At 43.6% G+C, this 26249-nt stretch overlaps 1 protein-coding gene across 4 annotated transcripts in view; it reads left to right on the top strand.

The window, feature by feature from the left end:
- ADGRF5 (adhesion G protein-coupled receptor F5) overlaps positions 1-25753 on the top strand; it is a 109593-nt gene extending 83840 nt beyond the window's left edge. For 2 of the 4 annotated variants that reach the window (XM_065912113.1, XM_065912111.1), the window contains exons 11-22: positions 1664-1834; positions 2969-3088; positions 3240-3449; positions 6409-6621; positions 8689-8841; positions 10821-11029; positions 11835-12014; positions 15170-16555; positions 17965-18006; positions 18883-18942; positions 19778-19862; positions 21956-25753. In XM_065912113.1, the coding sequence (XP_065768185.1) occupies positions 1664-1834; positions 2969-3088; positions 3240-3449; positions 6409-6621; positions 8689-8841; positions 10821-11029; positions 11835-12014; positions 15170-16555; positions 17965-18006; positions 18883-18942; positions 19778-19862; positions 21956-22035 (2909 nt within the window). In that variant the 3' untranslated portion in view covers positions 22036-25753. Of the gene's footprint in view, positions 1-1663; positions 1835-2968; positions 3089-3239; positions 3450-6408; positions 6622-8688; positions 8842-10820; positions 11030-11834; positions 12015-15169; positions 16556-17964; positions 18007-18882; positions 18943-19777; positions 19863-21271; positions 21336-21955 lie in introns of all 4 variants that reach the window. The other 2 variants (XM_065912114.1, XM_065912115.1) reach the window with 2 other exon arrangements.
- The last annotated feature ends 496 nt before the right edge of the window (positions 25754-26249 follow it).

Raw genomic sequence — 26249 nt, 5'->3', positions numbered from 1 at the left:
TGTCAACATTTAAAGCAGACTTGAATATATTGAATCTGCCACAATAACTGCTTCCTGATAATGCTGATAGCTTTGAGCACCATGTCTTCCCTTATCCTCAATGTCCTGGGAATTCTCCATTGGATATTATTTAATCTTGAGCAACAAACCTGTAACTGCCTACCACCTCTATCCTGGAAAACAGAGTGCCAACTTACAGTCTGCATTCAGTACCTTCCATTGTTCTGCAGTCAAGGGAGAGGGATGGAGTGAGAGGTCCTGGAGGAAGTGGAGGAAGTAGGTTTTTCAAAAATAAGGGGATGCATGAGCCTTGGAGATGAAAGGACATTTGTACCTATGAACCAGGAGGTATTAATAATATACCCAAGGTGGGAGATCAGTTTGGTGTTCTGAATCACCATTTTGGGGACTGGGGAGAAAAGCTGGTTCTTTTTTAATCAGAATATTTTAGTATCATTGATCCTCCAGCTAAGGCTAAAGAAGATGCACTTATGTTAGAGTTCATCAGAAGGGTCTTTTTCTTTTCTTTAACTTTTGGAAGATTGTCAGTGTTTGAGGAATGTCTTCAGAGTGCATGGCAAAAGGCAAGGATGGAAGGGAGAGCGTGAAGGAACAGAAGCAGAAAAAGGTGGCCAAGAGGGCATCATAGAGACACAGGCAGGAAGTGAGATGGCGTGGGAGGGAAAGCGTCTTGGGAACGGAAAGGAAGACAGGGAGGAGCAGCTTTCTGAAGGGTGAACTGCTGGTAACCAAAGAAAACGGGAAGGTAAAGCTTCCACTAAAACATATGACTAATAGGAAGGAATCAGTTACGAAAACAGGTCTCAAGTGAGACGAGTATCAGAGGCCCGAGTCCTGTTTCTTCCTCCTTTTAATAATAAAAATAGTCAGAATAATCTAGCATGTTTCCCCCTTCCAATTGAAATCATATTCAAGGGCGACTTCTCTTTTTTAGTTTTTCACACTCCGGCAACCATCGTGGTTTTGGTTAGGGGCTGGCCCCAGCCAGGCACTGTCCTAAGTGTTTACACATTAACTCCTTTTACCTGACTACAATCCTTGGTCATAGCTGTTACATATCCCCATTTTACATCTGGAGAAACTGAGGTAGAGTGTGGCTTAGTGACTTTGCCAACAACACCCTGCTGGTAGGTAGTAGAGTGCTGGGGACTTCCCTGGTGGTCTTAAAAAAGGAAAAAAACAATCCACATTAAAAAAAAAATACAAAAAAATAATAATAATACAGTTTGGAAACTGCAGCCAGGCCACCTGGATCTTGAAGTGGCAGGACTAACCATTATACCATCCTGCCTCTCCATTCAAAGAGAAAACTGGATGTAAATAAGGAGTCATTTTAGCTGATTTGGCTTCTTGTGTTTTTGTTTTTTTTTTAATAACTTTATTTATTTATTTTTGGCTGTGTGCGGTCTTCACTGCTGCTCAGGCTTTTCCCTAGTTGCGGCAAGTGGGGATTACTCTCTAGTTGCGGTGCGAAAGCTTCATGTGGGATCTTCCAAGATCAGGGATCAAACCCATGTCTCCTATATTGGCAGGCAGACTCTTTACCACTGAGCCACCAGGGAAGCCCCCGATTTGGCTTCTTTGCTACCAAATCAGAGAGTCAGATAACTGTGACAGTAAAGAACCTCTTATGTTGTTGCAGGAACCGCTGAAACAGACACAGACAGTGGCTGCAGCAGATACACCCTCGTGGCCAATGGGACTCAGTGTCCAAGCAGGGCGTCTGGAACGACAGTGGTCTACACGTGTGAGTTCATCAGTGCCCACGGAGCCAGAGGCAGAAAGGACATAGAAGTGACCTTCATCTCTGCGGGTAAGGACTCTTTCACTGGTATTTTGGGGCTTGCCCCCTCAAATCAGGGGCTGCCAATGAACTGGGAACATCCACAAGCAGTGAAGCTGGACCTTCCCTGGTAATGAGAGGGTGGTTGGGGTAAATCACACAATGCGATTTTCATCTCTGCTGTTTAAATTCACATGAGTTCCTTACAAGGAAGGGTAAGAGTAGGAAGAGGTGGTTGCAGGGAAGGAACTGCCTACGTTTTACTGAGAAGGCAAAAAGCTGAAGTAGGTTTCACACTCAGGTTAGTCACTGAATAAGGAAGGAATCCCATGGACTGAGTCGACTGAGTGACTTTGGCTTCACAAGAATAATGCCCCAATCTCCTACTTTTTCTCCCATAATCCCATTCTCCCTCCCTTGAATTTCAATAGCTTGGCTCACTCCCCACCATCCTTCATCCCCCCTTTTCTCTCCTCTTTCATCTTTTTCAGAGAGAATGCAGCAGAAAGCTTTAGGAGTCTGGTATTTCATGGTTATCTTACAGTTGTAACAAGTGTTTTTTTTTTTTTTTTAATGTTTCAATTAATTCTAGGACTCTTAAAAGTATCATTTCTACTGCTTATATCTTAAAGCATTCTAACTTCACCCCATATCAGACACTTAAAATTTTGCTGCATTCCCTGCAAAAAAAATGGGCAGGCAAACATGTTTTTGCACCCATCATACAAAAACAATTTAGATAAATCATCAGTCCCCACTTCTGAACAATTTGGGTGCCTCTACTTCTCAGCCCAGATATAATTATTTGGGCAGGGTAAATGCTGTGATCCCTTTGCTTCACAAGTCATTCCAGAAAACACTCATCTGCTTGGTAAGCACCGACTGGGTACTGGACCCGGTGCTGATGCTGGGGATGTGAACAAAGACACCCATGAGAGGGTCCTGCTCTTAAGGAGCTCACATTTTTATGGAGAAGAGATACAAAAGAGAGAAATTAAAATACACGATAATATTTTTTTAAAGTTATTTTGAAAGAGTAGAAAATGATACGGTCGTAGGAACTGAGCCATTGAGTCTCCCTTGAGGTGCCTGGAAGAGGTTGGAGGGGAGTTTGGGTTAAGGCAACACTCTAAGTTTGCAACCTTCTGCCCTGCTGATCATTAGGAGATAATTCCAGCCACAAAGGGGACGTGCAAGAATCCCAAAGGCTTCTGATGGAAATGAGTACAGTTCAGAGCACCACCAAGAACAGCCTAGAAACAAGTAAAGCCCCGGAGCAGCAAGGTACCAGTGCCGCGTTGACCCCAGTAGAGTCAGGACCGCTCATGTTTTCTGTCTCCATGTGAAATTTCACTCTATGTGGATGTCACCAGAAAGACTAAACATTATACTTGTTGTTGGTTTTCTTTTGTCTGTTTTGTTTGCATTCTTTTAGCCAAGCTAAACATAACCCCGGACCTAATTTCTGTTTCTGAGGGACAAAGCTTTTTTATAAAGTGCATCAGCGATATGAGTAACTATGATGAGATGTACTGGAACACTTCTGCTGGAACTAAAATATACAAAAGGTTTTATACCACGAGGAGGTACCCGGACAGAGCAGAGTCGGTGCTGACAGTCAAGACCTCAACCAGGGAGTGGAATGGTGAGTGAAAGCCCAGATACCCTGGACCCTGGTTCTAGGACCCCTAGAAATACACTGGAATCATTACCATCCATGCAGGGCCCGACTCAAGCCATGCCTGTGCCAGCCACTCTACATGTCATATGTCATCACTCAATACAACAGCCCTTTGGGGGAAGATGTCACTATTCCCATTTTACAGATGCGGAAAGTGAGGTTCAGAGAGGATAATAAATGTGCCTAAGTTTCTACAACTTAAGTTTTAGAGCAAGAATTAAAACTGGTCTCTTTGATTCTAGAGCCCGTGCTTTGCCCTTAAGAAGATTTTTTGTTTTAATTTAATGATAGTTAATTTACAATGTTGTGTTTAGTTTCAAGTGTATGGCAAACTGATTCAGTTTTATATGTTTAGATATACACACACACACACACACATTTGTGAAGATATCATGTATATGTGATAAATATAATTCCCATGTAATCACATATAATCATCTATATATGTGATTCAATTTTATATATAAAGCAATTCAGTTTTTATATATGTATGTGATTCAGTTTTTTATATGAAGTGATTCAGTTATATATATATACATCTATATGTTCTTTTTTAGATTCTTTCCCATTATTAAGATATTGAGTATAGTTCCCTGTGCTATACAGTAGGTCCTTGTTATTCATCTATTTTATGCATTAGTGGTATACATATAATTCCAAACTCCTAAGAGGATTGTTTTTTAAAGTAATTTTACCAGACTCTTGTTTCACCCAATTGAGGTATAAAAATTCTTCCTAAAGGTTTTATATGCCTGGTTCCAAAAGAGGAAAGAAAAACATTTTTGTTTTCTACTTATCCCTAGGTACTGTTTAAGTTGAGAGAAAATGCAAATTTTTGAAAGAAAAAGCAATTTGGTAGGATCCCTTCAATATAACTGACATTTCTTGAGCTTCTGCTGTGTGGTAGACACTGTGCTAAGTACTTAAGTACATGAATTAATTTAAAACAATAAACCTAGAGGGGAGTGTCATTATCATCTCCATTTCACAGATGAGGACACTGGGGCCCAGTGAGGGTAAGAAAACGCCTGAGGTTTTGCAGCTGGTGAATGGCAGAGCCAAAGTGAAAAGGTGACTGTCTGGCTCCAGGCCAACAGTTTTGGATTTTTTTTTTTTGGCCATGCTTGTGGGATCTTAGTTCCCTGACCAGGGATTGAACTAAACGTGGAGAATTAAATACTGAACCACCCCCAGAGGCCAATTATTAACTACTTTGTTCTAAAGCTTTTCATGAATTATAGGCTTGATCAGTCCAGATCCTACGAATTCCAGGTCATCTTGATTTTTTCCTATGAGGAAGGCCTAGGCAACACTGTAGAAGTAACTGCTTCTTGTCTGGCTGGACTTGGTGGACATCATCAGGAATGGAAAAATTTTTCTCCTAAGCTGAGCTCATACTTGCTCTGCCCAATAGCCCTTTCTGACTATCAGACAATAACTTAGGAGGATCCAGAGCTATCCTAGTTATATTGAACTATTAAACAGTCCCACTCAGGTTCTAAAAATCATCTGTTCTCATCAACATTGTCTACACTTTTCTATTCCATGTAAAGTTTCCCTCCCTCCCAATGGGAATCGGAAGGCATTTTCTCTCTGGTCTTTTTCTACTTGTTTTTTCTCTGCCCAGCAGCTGCTCTGACTCCCACAAAGTTAGGGCAAAGAGAAGGAATGTCACCAACATTGAAAGGTCCTACTTAACCGTAGATGCTGTTATAAACTTCCGGCTGTTCCCACGGCAGCTGACCCAGCGGCGGCTCATCCCCTGATGGGCTCTGGTGTGAAGTCCAGTGGAGAAGCTGGCTTTCATGAAGGCCAACCCAAGCCCTGTGCACAGTCCACTCTGCTTCACCAAGCACTGGGTGTGCAGGCCACTCCTGCTGAAGCCTTCTCTTTTCACTCATGCAAAGTTGAGTCGGCCCATTCTCATCTTCAGACTTTTCTAGATACGCATCAGACATCTAATCCCAGAGTCCATAGGTCAAGCTCTCCCAAGAGTTCACAATCCACCTCTCCCTCCTTCCTCCTTCCCTCTGCACTTCTTAGTGGCTCCATGATGTGCCAGAACTGGAGGCATCTACTCCCTTAGAGATGGGTGTCACAAGACCCCAGGGCTCCAGCTCCATCTCACTGACAACTTTCTTCAAGAACTCTCCAACCCAGCACAGACCAGAATCCTCAGTTTTTCCCTCCTAGTTAAAGAAAGAGCCCTTGGAGGAGATCTTGGGAACCTGATTTGAAACTCGATCCCACTCCAACAGGCTATTTGACTCTGGATAAGCCACCACATTGTATTCAAAAGTAAGTGAATATTTCTATGAGGATGGGTTCAAATGCATAGAGAGCCCAGGGGGGGACTCGATGGAGCGTTTTCTCTTCTAGGGCCTCGGAGGGGTGGCTGTGCGCTTGTCCCAGCTTGACAAGGAAACCCAATTCTCTTCTTAACTTTCTCAGCCAATGCCTTCCTGTTTTTGTTTTGTTTTTTTTATTTTGCAATGGCTTTATTAGATAAAATTCACGCACTATTGATTCTGGATTGATCACGCACGTGGTCACTATTGATCACGCAGAATTGATTCTTTCAAAGGATACAGTTCAGTGGCTTTTAGTATACTGGAGTTGTGCAAACTTTACCGTAGTCATTTGAGAACATTTTCATCCCTCTCCCTCACCCCCGCCAAGAAAAATTCCATATGCTTTACAAGCCACCTCATTTTTCCCAAACCCCCAGCCCTAGGCAACCACTACTCTATTTTCTGTTCCTGTATATTTGTCTACTGTAGACATTTCATAGAACTGGTATCACACAGTATGTGGCCTTTTGTGCCTGGCTTCTGTCACTCAGCATGATGTTTTTGAGGTTCAGCTAATGCCTTTCTGGAGTGATGACATTTGTTCCATCTCATCTTGGCTTCCTTCCACTCAGGAACCTATCACTGTGTATTTCGATACAAGAGTTTGTACAGGGTCGTGGCCAAAGATGTCACCGTGTACCCGCTGCCTCTAGAGTCCAACATCATGGTTGATCCTGTGGAAGCTGCAGTACCATGCCGAAGCTCCCATCACATCAGATGCTGCATTGAGGAAGATGCAGACTACAAGGTCATTTTTCAAGTGGGTTCCTCGTCCTTTCCTGCTGGTAAGATGCCCACTGCTGAATTGTTAGGACATACGATTCCATATATATGGAGTCTACAAATTTACTCTTAAAATAAGAATAAAGAGACATAAGGATTCCATCAGACAGAATATAACAGAGGAATTCCATGAGGCTTTACTGCCTTCTAGTTTGCCATGGGGCCAGTGGCTCATTGAAAAGTGAAAGTGGTAATAGATCAGTTGTGTCTGACTCTTTGAGACTCCGTGGACAGTAGCCCACCAGGCTCCTCTGTTCATATAATTCTCCAGGCAAGAATACAGGAGTGGGTACCCTTTCCCTTCTGCAGGAGATCTTCCTGATGCAGGGATCGAACCTGGGTCTCCTGCATTTTAGGCAGATTCTTTACCATCTGAGCAAGTGGTTTGTGACAAAATCTTGAGAGTCGGTGAGAGTGGAACCCATTGATTTTAGTGATGACTGTTGCAGATCATATTAAGTTACTGTCATGAGCCTTCTACATGTTCCATATAGTAGACTAGACATGCTGATCATCCTTCCCTCTATGCCAGGAGTTAGCATGTAATCAAAGTACCACAAGAATCCTGTAAATGCACAAATGAGCAGCTAAAAGAGTAACAGAAACAATCAAGAAGAATTAGAGGAAATGTTTTTGCTAATGCTGGGATGCCCTGAAGGCATTTGCCAAAATCAGAAACCCAGAATCTTGAATTTGAATTTGAAAGCTCTGAAGTATATGAGAGAGAAGGCCTTGATCCCAAGGCAGTAACTAAGGCACCCCACCCACCAGCACAACGTCAGGGCCCTCAGATGATGACGTGCTTAGTAAAAGAAGAAGAATCTAGGAAAAAAACAAAATTCATCTGCCAGAGTTAAGAACTTGGCCTCATTGCTGACAAAGGGCAAAAATTTCCCCTGAGAATTATGACTCTCCTGCCCAGGTTTGGGAACTCCAAGCTGAGGAATAATTAACTTAAGAGGGTCCATTGGTTGCACTCAATGGTACCTGACCAAAAAAAAAAAAATTCAAGTCCTGTCTGGTAGAATGTACCTTCCACCCAAATTCCTCAGGATTCATTCAAATAAAGGTCAACCAAATATGACTTCACAACCCCAAATCTTAACTCACTGACACCATCACCATCACCATCATGGATTTAGGAGGTCATTCATACTTTCAAAAATGGTTTTTGGGGACTTCCTGCTTAATACAGAACACCGTAGGAGGCAATGAAAAGTAGATCAAAGAAGTGGGGCATGTAGATTAATATCTAGAAAAGCATATGTCATAAAAGGCAATATGTAGAATATTAAATACCCAAAAATGAGCATTAACAGATCGAAAGGACAATGGAAGTTCAGAAAAGTGGGGAATCCCATAAAGACTAGACAATGCAGAGAAGGCTGCATGGCAGGGGGATATGAAATCAACCTGGGTACTGAAATATTTTAGCATTTCTACATTCTGTGGCAAACACGCACGCCTTCAGTATTTTCTATGTTCCAAATACTGAGCTAGGTGCTAGGAGATGCAAAGATAAATGTGACCAGGTATCTACTCGCTAAAACCTCGGGGTCTGGTAGGAGTTGTTGTTGTTGTTCAGCCGCCCAGTCATGTCCGATTCTTTGTGACCCCATATGCTGCAGCATGCCAGGCCTCCCTGTCCCTCACCATCTCCTAAAATCTGCCCAAGTTCATATTGCATAGGTGATGCTGTCCAGCCAACCATCTCCTCCTCTGACACCGTCTTCTCCTTTGGTGACCTCTGAACCAATGACAGGATAAAGGCACAGAGCATGATGGTATTTCAGTAGATAGAAGGATGCTGAGAAAGCATTCTGATTGTCCGAAACTGGGTGGGCATAGACTTGGAGCCATGAATGGTGGAGGTAAGGTTTTGGCCAGTATGCATGCCAGTGTGGGTTTGGTTACTTCTAGGCTAGTGGCATTTTGAGAACCACATAAATGATGGATGTGGCACATGATCTTGGAAAGAGCTTGAACAAGTTTATCCACGTTGGATGATTTTAACAAAATCTGTGCTTTGAATACTTATGTTGTGACTTTGTTCTTTGATTTTATTTTAGTAAAAGAAGTTAATGAAAAGCAAGTGTGCTACAAACACCATTTCATGGCAGACTCAGTTTCCTGTCCAGAAAATGTGGATGTGTTTTGTCACTTTACCAACGCCGCTAATAATTCAGTCCAGAGCCCGTCTATGAAGCTTCACCTGGTTCCTGGTGAGAGCACTTTTAACTTTTTAAAATAATGTTAAGGTCATGAGCAGAGATTCATTTATTGATTCACTTCCTCATTCATCCATCAATAAATGTGTGTTAATCACTTTCATGTGGCAAGCCTTGAGGTAAGCATGGGGGATTAAAAAGAAATAAGCTATGTTTCTTGGCCTCACATCTAGGAGAGAGATACATGTGATTTTAAAATGTCATCACATATAATATGGTAAGTTCTGAACTAGAGATGGTTGTGGGTGGCTAGAAGAGGCTACCTGATTAACTCTGGTAGCAATTAGGTGGGAAGAAATTGATTAAGACATCTTGGTAGATAAAGCCATATACCCATTGATTCTGGGAGTTGAAGCCCTGTCCTCACCAGTTAAGAGTGGACAGTGTTCGTGTGGGGCTGAGGCCACTTTGAACTTTCAGCAAAATTATAGACTTTCAGCAAAGTTCAAATATCTAGTCTACTATATGCCCCCACAAGCACTGTTTCCCAGAGCTACATAAAAAGAATCGGAGGGACTTCTCTGGCAGTCCAATGGTTAAGACTTCACCTTCCAATGCAGGGGGTGTGGGTTCCATCCCTGGCTGGGGAGCTAGGATCCCACATGCCTTGGGGTCAGAAATCCAAAATATAAGACAGAGTCAACGCTGTAACAAATTGAAGACTTTTTTAAATGTCCCATGTCAAAGTATCTTAAAAATAATGAAAAATTCAAATATATATAAAAAGAATCAGAAACTGTCTTTCCCATCCTTTGTCATCGCTCAGCCAATACCACCTCATATACTATTTTTCAAGGTAAAAAGATACTCCTGGGCCTACATCATAAGCAATCCCCTTGCCCCAGAAATCATCTCTGTACAAGACCCCATGATGTCTGAAGGATCTATGGCTCTGTTACCAAGCCTATTTGAGTTTATTGAGGGATTTTTGGTCCTTCTTACAGGTCTTGGTATCTGAGACCCAGACACCAAAGTAGGAAGCAATTAAGAGCTCCCTGTATCTCTGAGTCACCGTCCCTTGACCACCCCCCCCCCCCCACCAAGCACACCTTTTCCAGAGGGCAGCCAAGGTCACTTTTCCTCTGTCCTCCCATCTTAGCCCAGGTGCCATCATGTTTTATTCACTTACCTTTGTTCTCCTCTTTGTTCTTCTTTGTTCCTCTTTGTTCTTCTTGCTGATTCCTCAGCCTTTTCCTAATAGAAAATTACTTAGGTATTTTAAGATTTTTCTACAGTGGCTGAGAACTCAATAAATGCTAAAAGATAGTGGGGGAGGTGATTCTGCTCTTGAGAGAGTCCAAGTTCTCTGGAGATGGAGATTCTGCAAAAAATGCCATTTTCCAATGAAGTCTGGTCTTAGGTAGAGGAAAAGGGAAGTCATCTTAAGGGAAATCAGAAGGAATAAATGCTTATAAATATTGTCTAGAATATTCAGGTCATGGGTGCCTAGAATTCCTACTGCTAATTATAGCTTTAGATTAAGATGGTGCCTCTTATCCTTGGCTGCACCCAGGAATCACAAGGATGCTTTAAAAATCGTTAAAGCCTGAATTTCAGCCTGAGAGGTTCTGATCTACTTGGTATTTCCAGACATTGGTATTTCCGAGGCTCCTGTGGTGATTCTTAGGCATCAGAGTTGAGAATCCCATGCATGAAGATCCCATGCATCCCTAACACCTACGGTCACCTGCAGATCCTTTCTCTGGATGAGTACACATTAAACTCTTGTCATTTTCATGGCTTAGATTTTACAGGCAGCAGAGAAATTTCCTAGAGATCAGAGGTGGGAATGAGGCCTAAAAGAAAAGCCAGTGCAAATTAGAATCAGATCTGTGTGGAAACTTGGAAAAGGCCACTGAAAGTAAATAAGAAGATGAGTTCAAATATCAAAATGCCGCCTAAGCCTGTTCCTGTTTCAGCTATCTTTTCTCCTCTTTTCAGCTGTACCTTTTATGTCCATGTTTCCAATGCAGGGGAGAGCATCACTTGCCAGGATCCTATCCTAGGTGTTGGGGAGCCTGGGAAAGTCATCCAGAAGCTTTGCCGGTTCTCGAACATTACCAGAAGCCATGAGAGCCCTATTGGAGGGATCATAACTTACAGATGCGTGGGCTCCCGGTGGCAGATCAAGAGAAATGACTGCATCTCTGCCCCAATAAACGCTCTGCTCCAGCTGGCCAAGGTGATCCTTAAACCCTTGACTCTGAACTCTTGGTGGGGAGCTGTGTTCAGCTGAACCTATTTCTCAGCACCTAGGAAAGTGGACTTTGAGCTGCATTGTGTTGCTCTCAAAGCTACGCTTATTTATTTCCGAAGAAGATGCAACCCTAGAAATGCTTAACGTTTTGCTTGAATACCAATAGAGAGGCAACACAGTGTTCTGCCCTAGGACCAGTTGTGAACCTTCACCTTGGTTTCCGTTAGCTCAATGATGAAAGTCATGCTGGTGAAGCCATCCCCTCTAACTGCTCTCCTTTGAAGAATTTTTACATCAAGCTAAAAGTTATAATCTTTTAACAAAGAAACCAAAATAAAAAGTAAGATTTATGGACTTCCTGGTGGTTCAGTGGTTAAGAATTCTCCTTCCAATGCAGAGGACACGGGTTCGAACCCTGGTCGGGGGAGCTAAGATCCCACATTGCAACAAAGATCCAGCACAGCCAAAAAAAAATAAATTAATTTTTTTTAAAGTAAGGTTCATCAATAGGAAAAAAAATATTGGGCTTTATGCTTCTACAGGTCTGAGAGTTCCTTTATCCTTACAAGTCATCTATAGCCCTAGAAGGGGCTAGCTGACCTCTCTTACCTAGAGTAGAAGTGAGTGCCATGTGGTAAGGAAGTATGTTTCATTTCATCAAAATAAATACTTTCACCTCTCACACCTACATCATTGAGAATTCAAGAGTCTTAAAATTCCATGAGTTACAATAGATGAGTTGCATTTTTTTGTGTGTCTTGTCTGATTGTGTTGGCTTTTTTGTTCCTAGGCTTTGGTTAAGAGCCCCACCCAGGATGAGAAGCTCCCGTCCTACCTAGGGAATCTTTCCATTAGCACAAAGCAGGTGAAACTTGAAGCCGGCTCATTTTCTGGGACCCTGGGAGCTATTATTAACATCCTGGACCTGTTCTCAACAGTTCCAACCCAAGTGAATTCAGAAATGATGACGGTGAGTTTGTTCATCTTACAGGAGTCTGGGGTCTCATCTCTTCATCCTTCAGCCCCTGTGGTCAAGAAACATAATCTCTCCACTGCAAATTCTTCTCTCTTTTCCTAAGCAGTGCCTTGCCAGCCCTGGTTTTTAGCATGTGCGTGTATATCTTGGGATCTTAAGATGATTTCTTTAAAGAATCTCATTAGTTTCTTCATTAAAAGAGAATGAATTCTTATCTGCTTTCTAAGAAAACTAGGAATGAAAGGTTTACAGAATATGTACGACGTGAGATTCTCAATAATTTCTCATTAAACATAACCGTTGAAGTAATCAGTGTTCTTTATTATTTTTTTTATTGAAGTATAGTTGCTTTACAACATTGTGTTCATTTCCGCTATACAGCAGATTGAATCAGCCATATGTATATATATATATCCCCTCTTTTTTGGATTTCCTTCCCACTTCAGTTGGGGCTTCCCTTATGGCTCAGCTGGGAAAGAATCCACCTGCATTGTGAGAGACCTGGTTCGATCCCGGGGTTGGGAAGATCCCCTGGAGAAGGGAAAGGCTGCCCACTCCAGTATTCTGGCCTGGAGAAGTCCGTGGGGTCACAAAGAGTCGGACAGGACTGAGCAACTTTCGATTTCACTCTTCCCCCTTCTGTTACCGCAGAGAGCTGGTAGAGCTCCCTGGGCAGTACGTAGGTTCTAACGAGCCATCTATTTTCTATGTAATAGTGTGTGTACATTAGTCTCAATCTCCCAATCCATCCCACTCCCCGTTGACCCCTTGGTAGCCATATGTTTATTCCCTATATCTGTGTCTCTATTTTTGCTTTGAAAATAAGATTATCTACACCATTTTTCTGGATTCCACATATATGCATCAATGTACAATATTTGTTTCTCTTTCTGATTTTCTTCACTGTGTGACAGTCTCTAGATCCATCCACATCTCTTCAAATGACACAACTCCATTCCTTTTCATGGCTGAGTAATATTCCATTGTATATATGCACCACATGTTCTTTATCAGTTCCTCTGTTGATGGACATTTAAGTTGCTTCCATGTCTTGGCTATTGTAAATAGTGTTGCAATTAACACTGAGGTGTATGTATCTTTTTGAATGATGGTTTTGTCTGGGTATATGTCCAGGAGTGGAAATGCTGGATCATATGATAGTTCTATTTTTAGTGTTTGAAGGAACCTCCATTCTATTTTCCGTTCTTGCTATATCAATCTACATTCCCACCAACAGTGTAAGAAGGTTCCTTTTTCTCCAGCAATTAGTGTTCTAAGAGGAAAGAGAATTCGCTCACCAAAGTTCAAATGAAGATACTTTAGCAAAGGGATACTTACAGAGGTAAAACTAGGAATTTTTTTAAAAGTGTGAGGCCACCAGAAACCAGAAGCATTTAGAAACCTTTACTGCCTTGAGGATTAACAGGAAAAGGAGAGGAAATAGTGCACCCATAACCTTGGAGGAGGGATCACTGAGCAGGAGCTATAGCATTGGAAGGACATAACCATACCAAAGATATGCTGAGAGTAGAAATGAGGATGCAGGAAAAATAGATCTCGGCTTCTTTCTTCTCTCATCATCTCACCTCCTGCTGGTGTTTCTTACTCGACAAACCCAACCAGAGGCAACCGGCAAGCAGCTTGGGTTACAAGAGTCCAAGGAGCTTATACAGATCTCTGAGGGCTGTTCTAACAAGTTGCCATAAACTGGGTGGCTTACAATGAGGAAATTTCCTCTCTCACACTCCTTGAGGCTAGAAGTCTGAAATCAAGGTATCTGGGGACCACGTTTCCTCTGAAGGCTCTAGGGAAGGATCTTTGATCACCTCTTCTAGCTTCTAGGGGGCTTCCCTGGTAGCTCAGATGGAAAAAAAAAAATCAGCCTGTCAATGCAGGAGACCCAGGTCCAATCCCTGGGTCAGGAAGATCCCTGGAGAAGGGAATGACTACCCACTCTGGTATTCTTGTCTGGAGAATCCCATGGACAGAGGAGCCTGGCAGGCGACAGTCCATGGGGCTGTACAGAGTCAGGCAAGACTGAATGACTAACATGTTCACTTTCCAGTTTCTAGTAGATCCAGGCATTCTCTGACTTGTGCTGCCTCATTCCAGCCTCCAACTTTGTCCTCATATGACTCATTTTCTCCATTTATCTCCTCCTCATCTGTCTCTTTTAAGGATACTTGTCACTGGATTTAGGGCCTGACCAGGTAATCCAGGGTGATTTTTCTCTCAAGATCCTTAATAGCATCTACAAAGACTCTTTCTCCAAATCAGGTCACATTCACAGAGTTTGGGAATTAGGACAAGTCATCTTGGAGGCCACTGTTCAACTAACTCCAAGGCTCATCATTTCAGAGAACAGAACAAGGCAAAGAAGGGCAGAGAGAAGCCACTTCTCTCCATGGAGTTAAGCCACAAATGAAAATTCCAAGTTTATGGGAGAGGGAATCAAACTGTTGAGCAAAGAAGAAAGGTGCCTTTAACAACACTCTTATTTGGTGCTCAGCATTTGAGAGGGTCTTCGGAGACTCCTTCACCCTTGCTGGTGAAATACCGCCCACTCAAAAGCCTTTACAGGCTTGAGATTTCAAATAAAATAAAACATAAAACAATTAATAAATATCTCTGCCAGCCTGCTGAGTTGACCTTAGTGAGTTGTAGGGGTGGTTCTGTCATGACTTCTAAACATTTCACAAAATCTTGAAGTTGGGGTGGGGTCCATCCTCTGCTTTCTCCCCATAAGAAGGTGGATCATTGTCCCCTACAACCTGTGATGCTGCACATCCCCCTTCTCTTTTCTTCTTCTCTGTACCCACTTAGAGCTTCCCAGGTGACTCAGTGGTAAAGAATCCACCTGCCAATGCAGGAGACACCGAAGACTTGGATTCCATCCCTGGGTCGGAAAGACCCTCTGGAGGAGGAAATGGCAACCCACTCCAGTACTCTTGTCTGGGAAATCCCATGGACAGAGGAGCCTGGTGGCCTGCAGTGCATGAGGTTGCAAAAGAGTCTGAGATGACTTAGCAAATGAGCATGCACGCAAGCATGTACCCACTTACCCAGTTTCCAAGGAGATGTTCTTTTCTCTCTCTCTTTTATGATTGAAAACATTCAGTTGGTTTGATCCCATGCCTTGTCAATTACAGCACGTCCTCTCCACGGTCAACGTCATCCTTGGCAAGTCTGCCTTGAATACCTGGAAGATGTCACAGCAACAAAAAACCAATTATAGCTCACAGCTATTGGATTCAGTGGAAAGATTTTCCCGAGTTTTACGGGCAGAAGACAGCACCATCTCCCAACCTAATGTGCAGATGAAGAGCATGGTCATAAAACCCGGCCACCTCCAATCCTACAGGCAGAGCTTTGTCTTCTTAGACTCTGACCTCTGGGGCAACGTGACCATCAATGGATGCCAGCTGGAACACCTGCAGCCAGATTCATTTGTCGTCACCGTGGCTTTCCCAACTCTCAAAACCATCCTCGACCAGGATGTTCCGGGAGAGAATTTTGCCAACAGCTTGGTGATGACCACCACCGTCAGTCGCAGCATAACCACGCCATTCAGGATTCTGATGACTTTCAAAAACAACCACCCTTCGGGCGGGATACCGCAGTGTGTGTTCTGGAACTTCGACCTCGCCAACCACACCGGGGGGTGGGACAGCAGCGGGTGCTATGTGAAAGCAGTCACCGAGGACAGCGTGACCTGCAGCTGTGAGCACCTCACCTCCTTCTCCATCCTCATGTCACCCGACTCCCCAGACCCCGATTCTCTCCTGAAAATCCTGCTGGATATCATTTCCTACATTGGGCTGTGCTTTTCCATCTTGAGCTTAGCAGCCTGCCTCGTCGTGGAGGCCGTGGTGTGGAAGTCGGTGACCAAGAACCGGACCTCCTCCATGCGCCACATCTGCATCGTCAACATCACCGCTTCCCTCCTGGTGGCCGACGTCTGGTTCATCGTGGCCGCTGCCATCCACGACCATCGCTTCCCACTCAACGAGACGGCCTGTGTGGCCGCCACCTTCTTCGTCCACTTCTTCTACCTCAGCGTCTTCTTCTGGATGCTGACCCTGGGCCTCATGCTCTTCTACCGCCTGGTTTTCATCCTGCACGACACGAGCAAGTCCATTCAGAAGACGATCGCCTTTTCCCTGGGGTACGGCTGCCCGCTGCTCATCTCTGTCATCACGGTGGGGGCCACCCAGCCCCGGGAGGTCTACACCAGGAAGAACGCGTGCTGGCTCAACTGGGAGGACACCAAGGCCCTGCTGGCCTTCGTCATCCCGGCCCTGGTCATCGTGGTGGTGAACATGACCATCACGGTCGTGGTCGTCACCAAGATCCTGAGGCCCTCCATCGGGGACAAGCCGAGCAAGCAGGAGAAGAGCAGCCTGATCCAGATCACCAAGAGCATTGGGGTCCTCACGCCACTCTTGGGGCTCACCTGGGGTTTCGGTCTGGCCACCGTGTTCCAGGGGAGCAATGCTGTGTTCCACATTGTGTTTACCCTCCTCAATGCCTTCCAGGTATGTTCTGCAGGGCAGCGCTCTCAGCGAGGATCTGTAATGATAGAAACACAAATAAGGGTAGGAATGGGGAAGGGTTTGAGTTCAGGGGAGGCCCTGGCCCTAAAGAACAGTAATGACAAGAACTCAATGAAAGAGAAAAGGCACATTCCTCTGCTCCCATGGAACCTCATACCTCTTATCACATGCTTTATAATTTAGTTGCTTATGTGCCTCCCTGCTAAATGCCTTGATGATGCAAATAGGAGGAAAGTCCCTTCCCTACACTGGATTCTGATATTTATCCAATGTTATCTTGATGCTGTCTATTATATCCTAAATGCAAATACCACCGTTAAACCAAACAGCCTCTCCAGTTGATTTTCACAAGCATTAAATGAGCTCTGCCTTGGTGAGGTGGAAGCACCTGTCTTTCTTATCAGTATATCCCTAGTTCCAGCAAAGACCTTGGAACAGGCTAGGAGCTAGGTAACCATTTGACAAATGAAGTAAATGCTCGGTACCACATAGAAGGTGCTCAGGTAACATTTGCTGAAGGCTGGAAGAATTCTGCTCCATTCATTATATGAATGGGCTTCCTTGGTGGCTCAGATGGTAAAGAGTCTGCCTGCAGTGCAATCCCTGGGTCGGGAAGATCCCCCACAAAGGAAATGGCAACCCACTCCAATATTCTTGCTGGAACAATCCCATGGGTAGAGGAGCCTGGTAGGCTACAGTTTATGGGGTCGCAAAGAGTTGGGATACGACTGAGTGACTTCACTTTCATTATATGAAAATGAAAAATACGTTCCCTTTGCTCTCCAGTAGTGCAAAACGAATTATAATACAAGTCACATTGTTAGGAGGGCTTTAGCAGAGGTACAGACAACAAGCCTTTGGAGCACAAGGAAGGGATGCTTGATTGTGATTCATCCAATAGATGAATGGTAACCCTAGGCTCCCATGCGCTGGTGAGAAGGCAGGGCGTCTTGGGGTGATGCTGAGACATCATCCTAGATGCTCATGCCAAGACCATGCAAATCCTGCTACTCCAAACTCTAAGGTTCATGTCTAATGATGTCTTGTCTAGGAGGGACTGATTTTTCTACCTCATGCCCTATGTCCACATTACAACTGTGAGGACTGCTGTAGACATAAGAGGCATGTTTAATAACATAGCCAGCAGGACCTCCAGCTTACAATTGGGTGGAAATAGGAAAATTGAAAATATCCTCATAACATTGTAACATTGAAGGTCCCTTGGTGTGGACCTGCTACATGATTGTCATCTACTTGACCATAAATGCAGCCGTAGAATGAAGTAGCTTGCAAATCCTATGCTACGTGAACAATACTTCCTATTTTGCTAGACAAGAATATGATTAGTAAATAATATGATTTAAATGCACTTCTTTCTGATTTTTTTTCAGGGATTATTCATTTTACTCTTTGGATGCCTCTGGGATCAGAAGGTAAGAACGATGATAGTCATGCTCCTAGAAAAGTCTAAAGAGCCATGACATATTAGGCTGACAATGGCCTCTTTTTTTTTAACCTTTTCATTTTATATTGGAATAGAGCTGATTAACAATGTTGTGATGGTTTCAGGGGAACAATGAAGGGACTCAGCCATCCATATGCATGTATCCCTTCTCCCTCAAACTCCCCTCCCATCCAGGCTGCCACGTAACATTGAGCAGAGTTCCCTGTGCTGTAGAGTAGGACCTTTCAGTTATCCATTTTAAACACAGCAGTGTATCCATGTTGATCCCAAACTTCCTAACTATCCCTTCCCCCCACTCTCCCCTCCTGACAACCATAAGTTCATTTTTTAAATCTGTGAGTCTGTTTCTATTTTGTGAATCAGTTCATTTCATCATTTCTCTTTAGATTCCACATACAAGAGATGTCACACAATACTTCTCCTTCTCTGACTTACTTCACTCAGTATAACAATCTCTAGTTCCATTCATGTTGCTGGAAATGGCATTATTATTTTTAACGGCTGAGTAATACTCCATTGTATATATGTACCACATCTTCTTTATCCATTCCTCTGTCAACGGACATTTAGGTTGCTTCCACATCTTGGCTATTGTAAACAGTGCTGCAATGAGCATTGGGGTGCATGTACCCTTTTGGACCATATTGCTCTCTGGGTATATGCCCAGGACTGGGGTTGCAGGGTCACATGGTGGCTCTGTTCTTAGTTTAGTTTTTTAAGGGCCCTCCACACTGGTCCCCACAGTGGCTATTACCACTTTACATTCCCACCAACAGTATAGAAGGCTTCCCTTCTCTCCATATCCTTTTCAGCATTTGACAATGGCTTCTTTTAAACTCTGCAGGTGCAGGAAGCCTTGCTGAATAAGTATTCACGGTCAAAATGGTCTTCACAACACTCAAAGGTAAATAGTTTCTTCGTAGAGACTTTGAAAAACCCCTCTCTCTCCACTACCAATTGTAGTGTAGTGGAATAATTATAGATTATTCCACCGTACTTGCTTTGTACCTGATTCTGCCTTTTAATCAAAACCACAGCAATGAACTGGCATTAAGATGCTGTCCCCACATCTTAAAATAGGGATTATAGGGGCCAATAGCACAGATAGTATCAACTGGAAGTTAAGACCAAATCTCAATGAGAAGCAATCTCCTGGGGAAACTCAAGGCCATTTATGAGCCTTAAGAACACAATTTGAGAATAATGATGAATTCTGTGTAGTTCTTCTTGGAAAATATTTGTTTTCACATGTCAGAAGATAATAAACCTTATCAAACAGTAAAATATGTATTTGGAAGCCTAATACCTATGACAAGATTCCAGTGTTTCAAAAGGTGGCTTTCCTGCTTAAAGTGAAAGTGTTATTCACTCAATCATGTCCAACTCTTTGCCACCCAAGGACTTAAGCCCACCAGGCCCCTCTGTCCATGGAATTCTTCAGGCAAGACAACTGGAGGGGGTTGCCATTCCTTTATCCAGGGGATCTTCTTGACCCAGGGATTGAAGCCAGGTCTCCTGCATTGCAGGCAGATTCTTAGTGAATCTGGTGGTCTGAGCCACCAATATAGGCTTTCCTGCTTAATTTGTCTGAAATAGAAGTTCAGGTTCATCCAGGCCCTCTCCTTAGGTGAGATGAAAGATGCAGGCAGTGACCACAAGAGGGCAGCAAACAAATCATTCTGCAGATTCAAACAGGACCTTGGACTAACATGTTTACTTTTAATTCTTTTCTTCTCTAGTCAACATCCATAGGTTCATCTACACCTGTATTTTCTATGAGCTCTCCGATATCAAGAAGATTTAACAATTTGTTTGGTAAAACAGGTACGTAGTGTCCTCTAGATCTTTCCTGGGTTGACCTAAACGCATTTGCCCTGGGGGGAAATCTCACCCCTAGTGTCCAACTGTCCACTTCATAACACTGACCCACAATGGCCTTATTTGGGGCAGAGGTTAAATACCTGCTTATATTTTGCCAAACTACCAGGATGTTGGTACAGAAGGCAGCTGCCTTCAGCCTGCAGAGAACTCTCCATCAAAACCATACCCACCATAAAAATGGGAACTGAATGTTAATTGCTGTCCTGGTCAAACACAAACTTCTATTCATGTTATATAAGAATAGGTAGGTCATAGCTCTGGGTTATGGTGCAGGAAGAATATATTTAGAGAATCCTACCCTAGCATCCCGTGCTGTGAGTTTCATTTCTTTTTTTTTTTTCCTTTTTCTATTTTTGGAGTATTCTTGTTTTACACACGGGCATTTTTAAAACCTTGCATACGTATGAGAGATCACCCAAGTTAGCTATTCTATTAGGGGCGTGTGCGATGAACATTTTCTCCTTTTAGATCTCAGATGAAGGATGTGAATGACTTTGGGCAGTGGGTCTCAGCTGTTCTGGCAAGCTGAAACCCCTGTCCCTTGTTCCCCCAACCCCTCACCTCCTGCCAGGGAAACAGGCACTAGAATTCCTTCTAGCTCCTCCAAACTGAACAGATCTCACAAATGAAGAAATGTATGAAATGTGTCAAAAGCCTTCCAGGCTATGGCTCTCTGGTGAATTTTGGGAATGCCTATTAGTTATTAAAGTTCAGGAGAACTTGGCATTTGGGGCTTCAGCTTGATGTATTACTCATGAAACTTCAGGAACTTCCCTTTTGGTTGGAGCTGTTGTGAAATCATCCGAGATCCAGGATATATCAGAACTTTTCCTCTTGGCCAGCACTATCCCTGGATCGTGTTTGTGCGTGCTAAGTCGCTTAATTGTGTCCGACTCTTTGGGACGGCATGGACTGCAGCCCACCAGGCTCCTCCGTCCATGGGATTCTCCAGGCAAGAATGCTGGAGTGGGTTGCCATTTCCTCCCCAAGGGATCTTCCTGACCCAGGAATCAAACTGGCGTCTCTTATGTCTCCTGCATTGGCAGGCAGGTTCTTTGCCATTCGTGCCACCTGGGAAGCCCTGGATGGTGTGTAGCATTTGCATTAAAGTGAGAACAGTGAAAACTCTATGAAATGAGTCCACAGAATCTGAGTTACACACTGTGTAAGGCCAGTGACGTGTGTTCCCTGTTTCTGAACCAGTCAGATCAAGAGCTGGGGCCCAGACCCCAAGGTCCTAGGGCCTGAGAATCCGGGCCGTGGCCACTCAGCCTTTCAGGCTCATTCATGCTGATCCAAGGTGGCCTACTTGAGGGCTCCATAATCACCGTAACTTTGGTTTATGTTGTCAGCAGCCCCAAGGGCTCCCCCAGGCAATGACGGAAGCGTTAGCCATGGCAGTCCACCCATCTGATGGTAGGGTGGGCACTGTGTCACTTCCCCTGCCCAACACGCAGCCCCCACTGCCCCCCTGCTGTGTCCCCGCCCCACGCTGGCATCAGTCTATGCAGTTGCCCCAGGGCCGTTCTCCCTGCTACCCTCACCCTCAGCACTTCTGTTGTCATCCCCTGACTCCTGCTGCTTTCCTGGTCTTGCCTCTTCTTCCCCCGCAATTTCCTCCTTTCTTTACTTTCCTCCCTTTCCCCGGCTCAGACCCCTCCTGAGAGCTTCCCCAGGTCACAGCAACCCAAGGGGACCAGGGATGTTCCTTCCTATGGATGCCCCCAGGCTGTTGCATGAGGCAGCATGCGGAGGGCCGCCCGGGTCAAGATCTCCCTGTCTTCTGTAGCAATCTGGCTGCTGGTGTGATGTGAAGTAGTTAGTGCCTGTCTTATCGGCTGCCATGCATGCTTGAGAACAGCTTGGTTTGTTCTCCAGGACTTCTGGGTCTGGGGAGGAGGGCAGGCTTGGGTTCATTTCCAGGCATGGCTTGCCTGGCCCCTGGAGTAGAGCGCCCCCTGGGCGATCAGCAGAGATTCACACCCCAGTGATCATGAAGACGTGACCTTCAGCTAAGCTGCTGTTCTGTTTTTCAGGAACATACAATGTTTCCACCCCCGAAACAACCAGCTCATCCCTGGAAAACACATCCAGTGCTTATTCATTGCTCAACTAATGACAGGAAAATCCAGCCCATGGGACCTCTTGGGAAACAGTGGATGTGCTCTGAAAAAGAGATCCTTTCCAAGCCATGGGTAACATGTTTTTTCCGCAGGCCTCTGGGAGCAGATGCTGAAGAGACTTTTTCATGAGGGAAGAGGCTTTCTTTTGTAAAGACAGACCAAAGGAAATGGTTGCATTTATGTTGCTGCCCCACCCCTGTCTCTTGTGTGATACCAAATGTGTATAGTATTTAAGTGAAACTCAAGCCAACTTCTCTGTCTATATTGTAAAATAGAATTTCAGGGACATTTTTCCTTTTCACACCCTGGGCCCAGAGATAAGCTTTGATTAAAATAATAAGTAAAAGGCCAGGACTTAGGAAACTCTTCAATGAATTCTAGGGAGGAAGGATGGAAGAGAGAAAGAAAGAAAGAAGAGAGGGATGGAGGAAATGAGGAAAAAAATATAGAGAAGACTAACATAAGGACCACATGTTAAGATTCCTATGTTAATGACCCAATACTTTCACCACTCAGATTTCACCACCAATACTGAAAATTAAAAAATGACTCCAAAATGAAAACTGAAAATTAGCCATGGATAAAGTTCAATATTTCTCTGGTGTTTCTTAGCTAAGAGAGACCAAAAAAGAAAAAGAAAAAAGGCAATGAAAAAATAGGGAGGAAATTATATCATCAAGATGCTTTTAAGTGAATGATGATATTTCCAAGAATTTCACAGAAGACATGACTCTCCTGATGCTAAACACATACATATGTGTTACTGTGTGTTATGGTTGGAGTTAAGAGGAGTGAATGGACAGAGGAAGTATGATTAGATGATTAGATCCCAGATCCCAATTGCTGATTGCATTTTTATTATTAATAGTTTAGCAGAACAGTCTTAGGTTTTGGTTTGTTCCACTTTTTGTAAGCAAAAATATATATATATTTGTCTATCCATTCATTTCCAAATGTGATATATTGCACTGAAAACAGACCCTCCCAACTGTCATGAATTATATTTAACAGCTTTAACCAGGTACTTTTCTGTGCATGCTAGAAAAGATTTTAATGATCTTACAGCATTGTATATTATTATTTTTGTAGTTACTTTGGATTTAGAGGCCCTGGATGTGCTGTATAGCTCTCTCTGTGTTAATTCTTTCAGTTCCTAAGTTCCCAGACCAATATACATTCGGAGTTTTCTACTGTCTAATTGGTATTTATTCTAACTACTTAGAAATCTTCTGGAAAAAGCTCTCCAGCTGGCTGGTCTGTGCTCCTAATGACACTTTACCTTGATGAACAGATGGTGGAGATTGTTTGTGAACTATGTGCGTGTATGTTTCACCTGTGTGTGTGCATTTCATAAAAATATAATATAAATATTTATTGAAATCATATCCATAGCAAAGTTTACCATGTGCTGTAGCTACAGCAACCAAATATTCCAAATCAAAGTCTGATCCTAGGGCCATCATGAAATAGAATAAAAGATGTGGGACTTCTCTGAAAATATAAGCAATGTGGTCTTCATAAGGGCAGATCTAACAGGTCCAACCATCAGGAAGAACGGACCAAACAGGCTGAGATTCAAGTACCATTTATCCATTGAGATTTGAAAGAGTTTTTTTTTTAATAATTTTACTGTTTAAAATAACTTCCTTTTATTTTTAATTTTAAATTCTACCTCTGTCTCTCTTTTCTTTATGAGAAGGGGGAGATAGGACAGACAGAAGTCCCAATCACATTTCAAGGAAATGAACTCTTTTTTTCCCCCTTTTTCTACATACTCACAAGTGACATACATATCTACGCCCACATTTGCCAGCAAATTGCCACATCATTATCCCAATTGAAGAGTTCATTATTTAAAGTCCCTGAAGGAAATGATTATAAAGCTCAGAATTCTCCAGGGAATGATCAACTTTGGGCAGAAGCTGGTACTGAGAAGACGAGAGTCAGAGGTTAGGTTGGATGATCAGCTGAATTCGATTTAGACATCAGGAAAAGAATGGCTTTAGTGATTTGGTTTCTGGGGTTCTATCCATGAGAGCTGAGACAGGGTTAGACAGTATTGATGTGATTAGCCAGAGAAAGCATTGCATTCAGAAGGCTGTGGTTCTCCTGTTCGAAATCACAAAACTATAAGAAACACTGACCTTCCACCCATTTCTTAGGGATCCTCTGGGATTTGTTGTCCAGAACTTTGTGAAGGGGACCTCTGTAATGACAGGAACCTCCAGTGGGGCTCCCCAGGATGGGGGTCTGGTTCTCTGCCCACATTAATTAACGGAGGCCTGTTCCCTCATCCCCGAAGTGCACACACACACACGTGTGTGCACACACATGCACAAACACACACGCTCAAGGCATGCATGTACCTCCCCCCTTTCAAGTCACAGTGCTGGATCCACATTTCCAGAAAAGCCGTACAAACACTGGAGAAGTACAGTACATGCTGATTTTCTGCTCAACTGCAAGAGACGTTGTTCAGTCACTGATCTTTGCCAAGAACACCCTGAAATAAGCAACAGAATTCAGCATTGTAAAAAAGAGTGGTCTGTGAATCTGTTAATTACAGCAGGAGCCACTCTTGGCCCTGGGGTCACCGGTTTTCAGTCAGCAATGATGTCAAGGCTCTGGGCAGCAGATTTCCGAGGGAAGGAAGAACGGGAACTCTGGTGTTGGCACAAAGTGGGATGTGGCGCCTACTTCACCGGGAAAGTGTCCACTACTTTCCCACATCCCTGAAATCTCAGTGTATAAAGCCGGTTCCACCGGGCCAAGCCTTCCTGCATGAAGGGACCCTCTGATAAGTCCGTTTCCTGCAGTGGAGTCCGTACTGATGCTCCAGAGGGGGTGAGGTTAGAGCATCCACCAGTGAGCAGTGGATACAAACTACAGAGGTAGTCTCAGCCCAGAATAACGTTCTGAGTCCAGTGCAACACATCCTCTCCTGGATGAGTAATACGTCTGCCACGCTCGCCTCCGAGTCATACTGTTTACTTGGAGAAAGAGGTAAATACAAGTCCGTGGGGATTTCAGGATCTAGGTTGCTAAGGCCAGAAATTAAGAAACACCGTGGGAAGACATAATTCTTTGTGGTTTGTGTAGGGAACTTCAGAGAGGTTAGAAGACTTAAAAAAAGTTTTATGGGGATGAGAAAGATTATAGCAACCAGCAAGCACAGAGGTGGCAGAAGACATTATTCTGAGTCACAAGTCACAACCATTTTAGAAGACAAAGGAAGCAAGTGAGGTCATAGAAGAGCCCTGTAGGCAGAACACATTTCATATGTGGTAGGGGAAGGTGCTGTCAAATGGGGTTCTACATCCCCTAGAGAAAGTCAGTGACCCAGGCCAGCAGAAGTCTGATTCCCCAAGTGTCTAAAATAAAGGAGGGGCTTTGTATTTTTTGAACATCCTTGAAAACAATGTCTAGTCATTTCAGAGGTATTAGCTTTGAAGTGAGATGCTATAGGTTTCTAAAATTATGACTTAGGATTTTCAATCGTGTCTTAATAGCATTCCAGCATACAGCTCTGTTCATGGGGTTCTCGACCCAGTGGACATGATTCTGAGCAAACTTTGGGAGATAGTGAAGGACAGGGAAACCTCGTATTCTGCAGTCCATGGGGTCGCAAAGAGTTGGACATGACTTAGTGACTCAACAACATATAGCTCTATGTCTTTTCCCTGCTTATAATAATAAAATATCTAAAAAGATGGTGTGAAGCTTTTGTTAATATAAATTGTCTCCACTTTTGCAATAGGTTATTCCCGCTGTTTCAGACTTCTCCACGTCCACCAGAATTTAACTCCTTCTCCAGCGAATGGTCACTTCTCTTCTCCAGGCATGGGGACATGAATGGGGGCTGTCTGAAGCTCACAAGCTGAGGGCTGACATCTTTCCTCACACAATTCACACTCCCACTCAGCATATGGAGCCCAGACACTTAAGAGGCTTTAAGCAGGAGAACTGGAGGTAAAGTTTTGAGTACCCGACTGTCGGGGAATCAAATTTTAAAAAATGTCTGTTCTGACATTTGGATGTGGCTTGGTTGGCATTTTCATGGACAGCCGAAAACAGAGCCCTGTTGGTCCTATTAGCAACAGATATTTCTGCAACAGGTCCAGTATTTCCCATATTAGTTTTAAATGGCTGTGTGACATATTACCACAAAGTTAGAGGCTGAAAACCATACCCGTTAGTTATCACACAG

Source organism: Muntiacus reevesi, chromosome 20 (genome assembly GCF_963930625.1).
Source record: "Muntiacus reevesi chromosome 20, mMunRee1.1, whole genome shotgun sequence".
Taxonomy (NCBI): domain Eukaryota; kingdom Metazoa; phylum Chordata; class Mammalia; order Artiodactyla; family Cervidae; genus Muntiacus; species Muntiacus reevesi.
The sequence above is the reverse complement of the archived record's forward strand: the minus strand, read 5'-3'. Positions and strand labels throughout refer to the sequence as shown.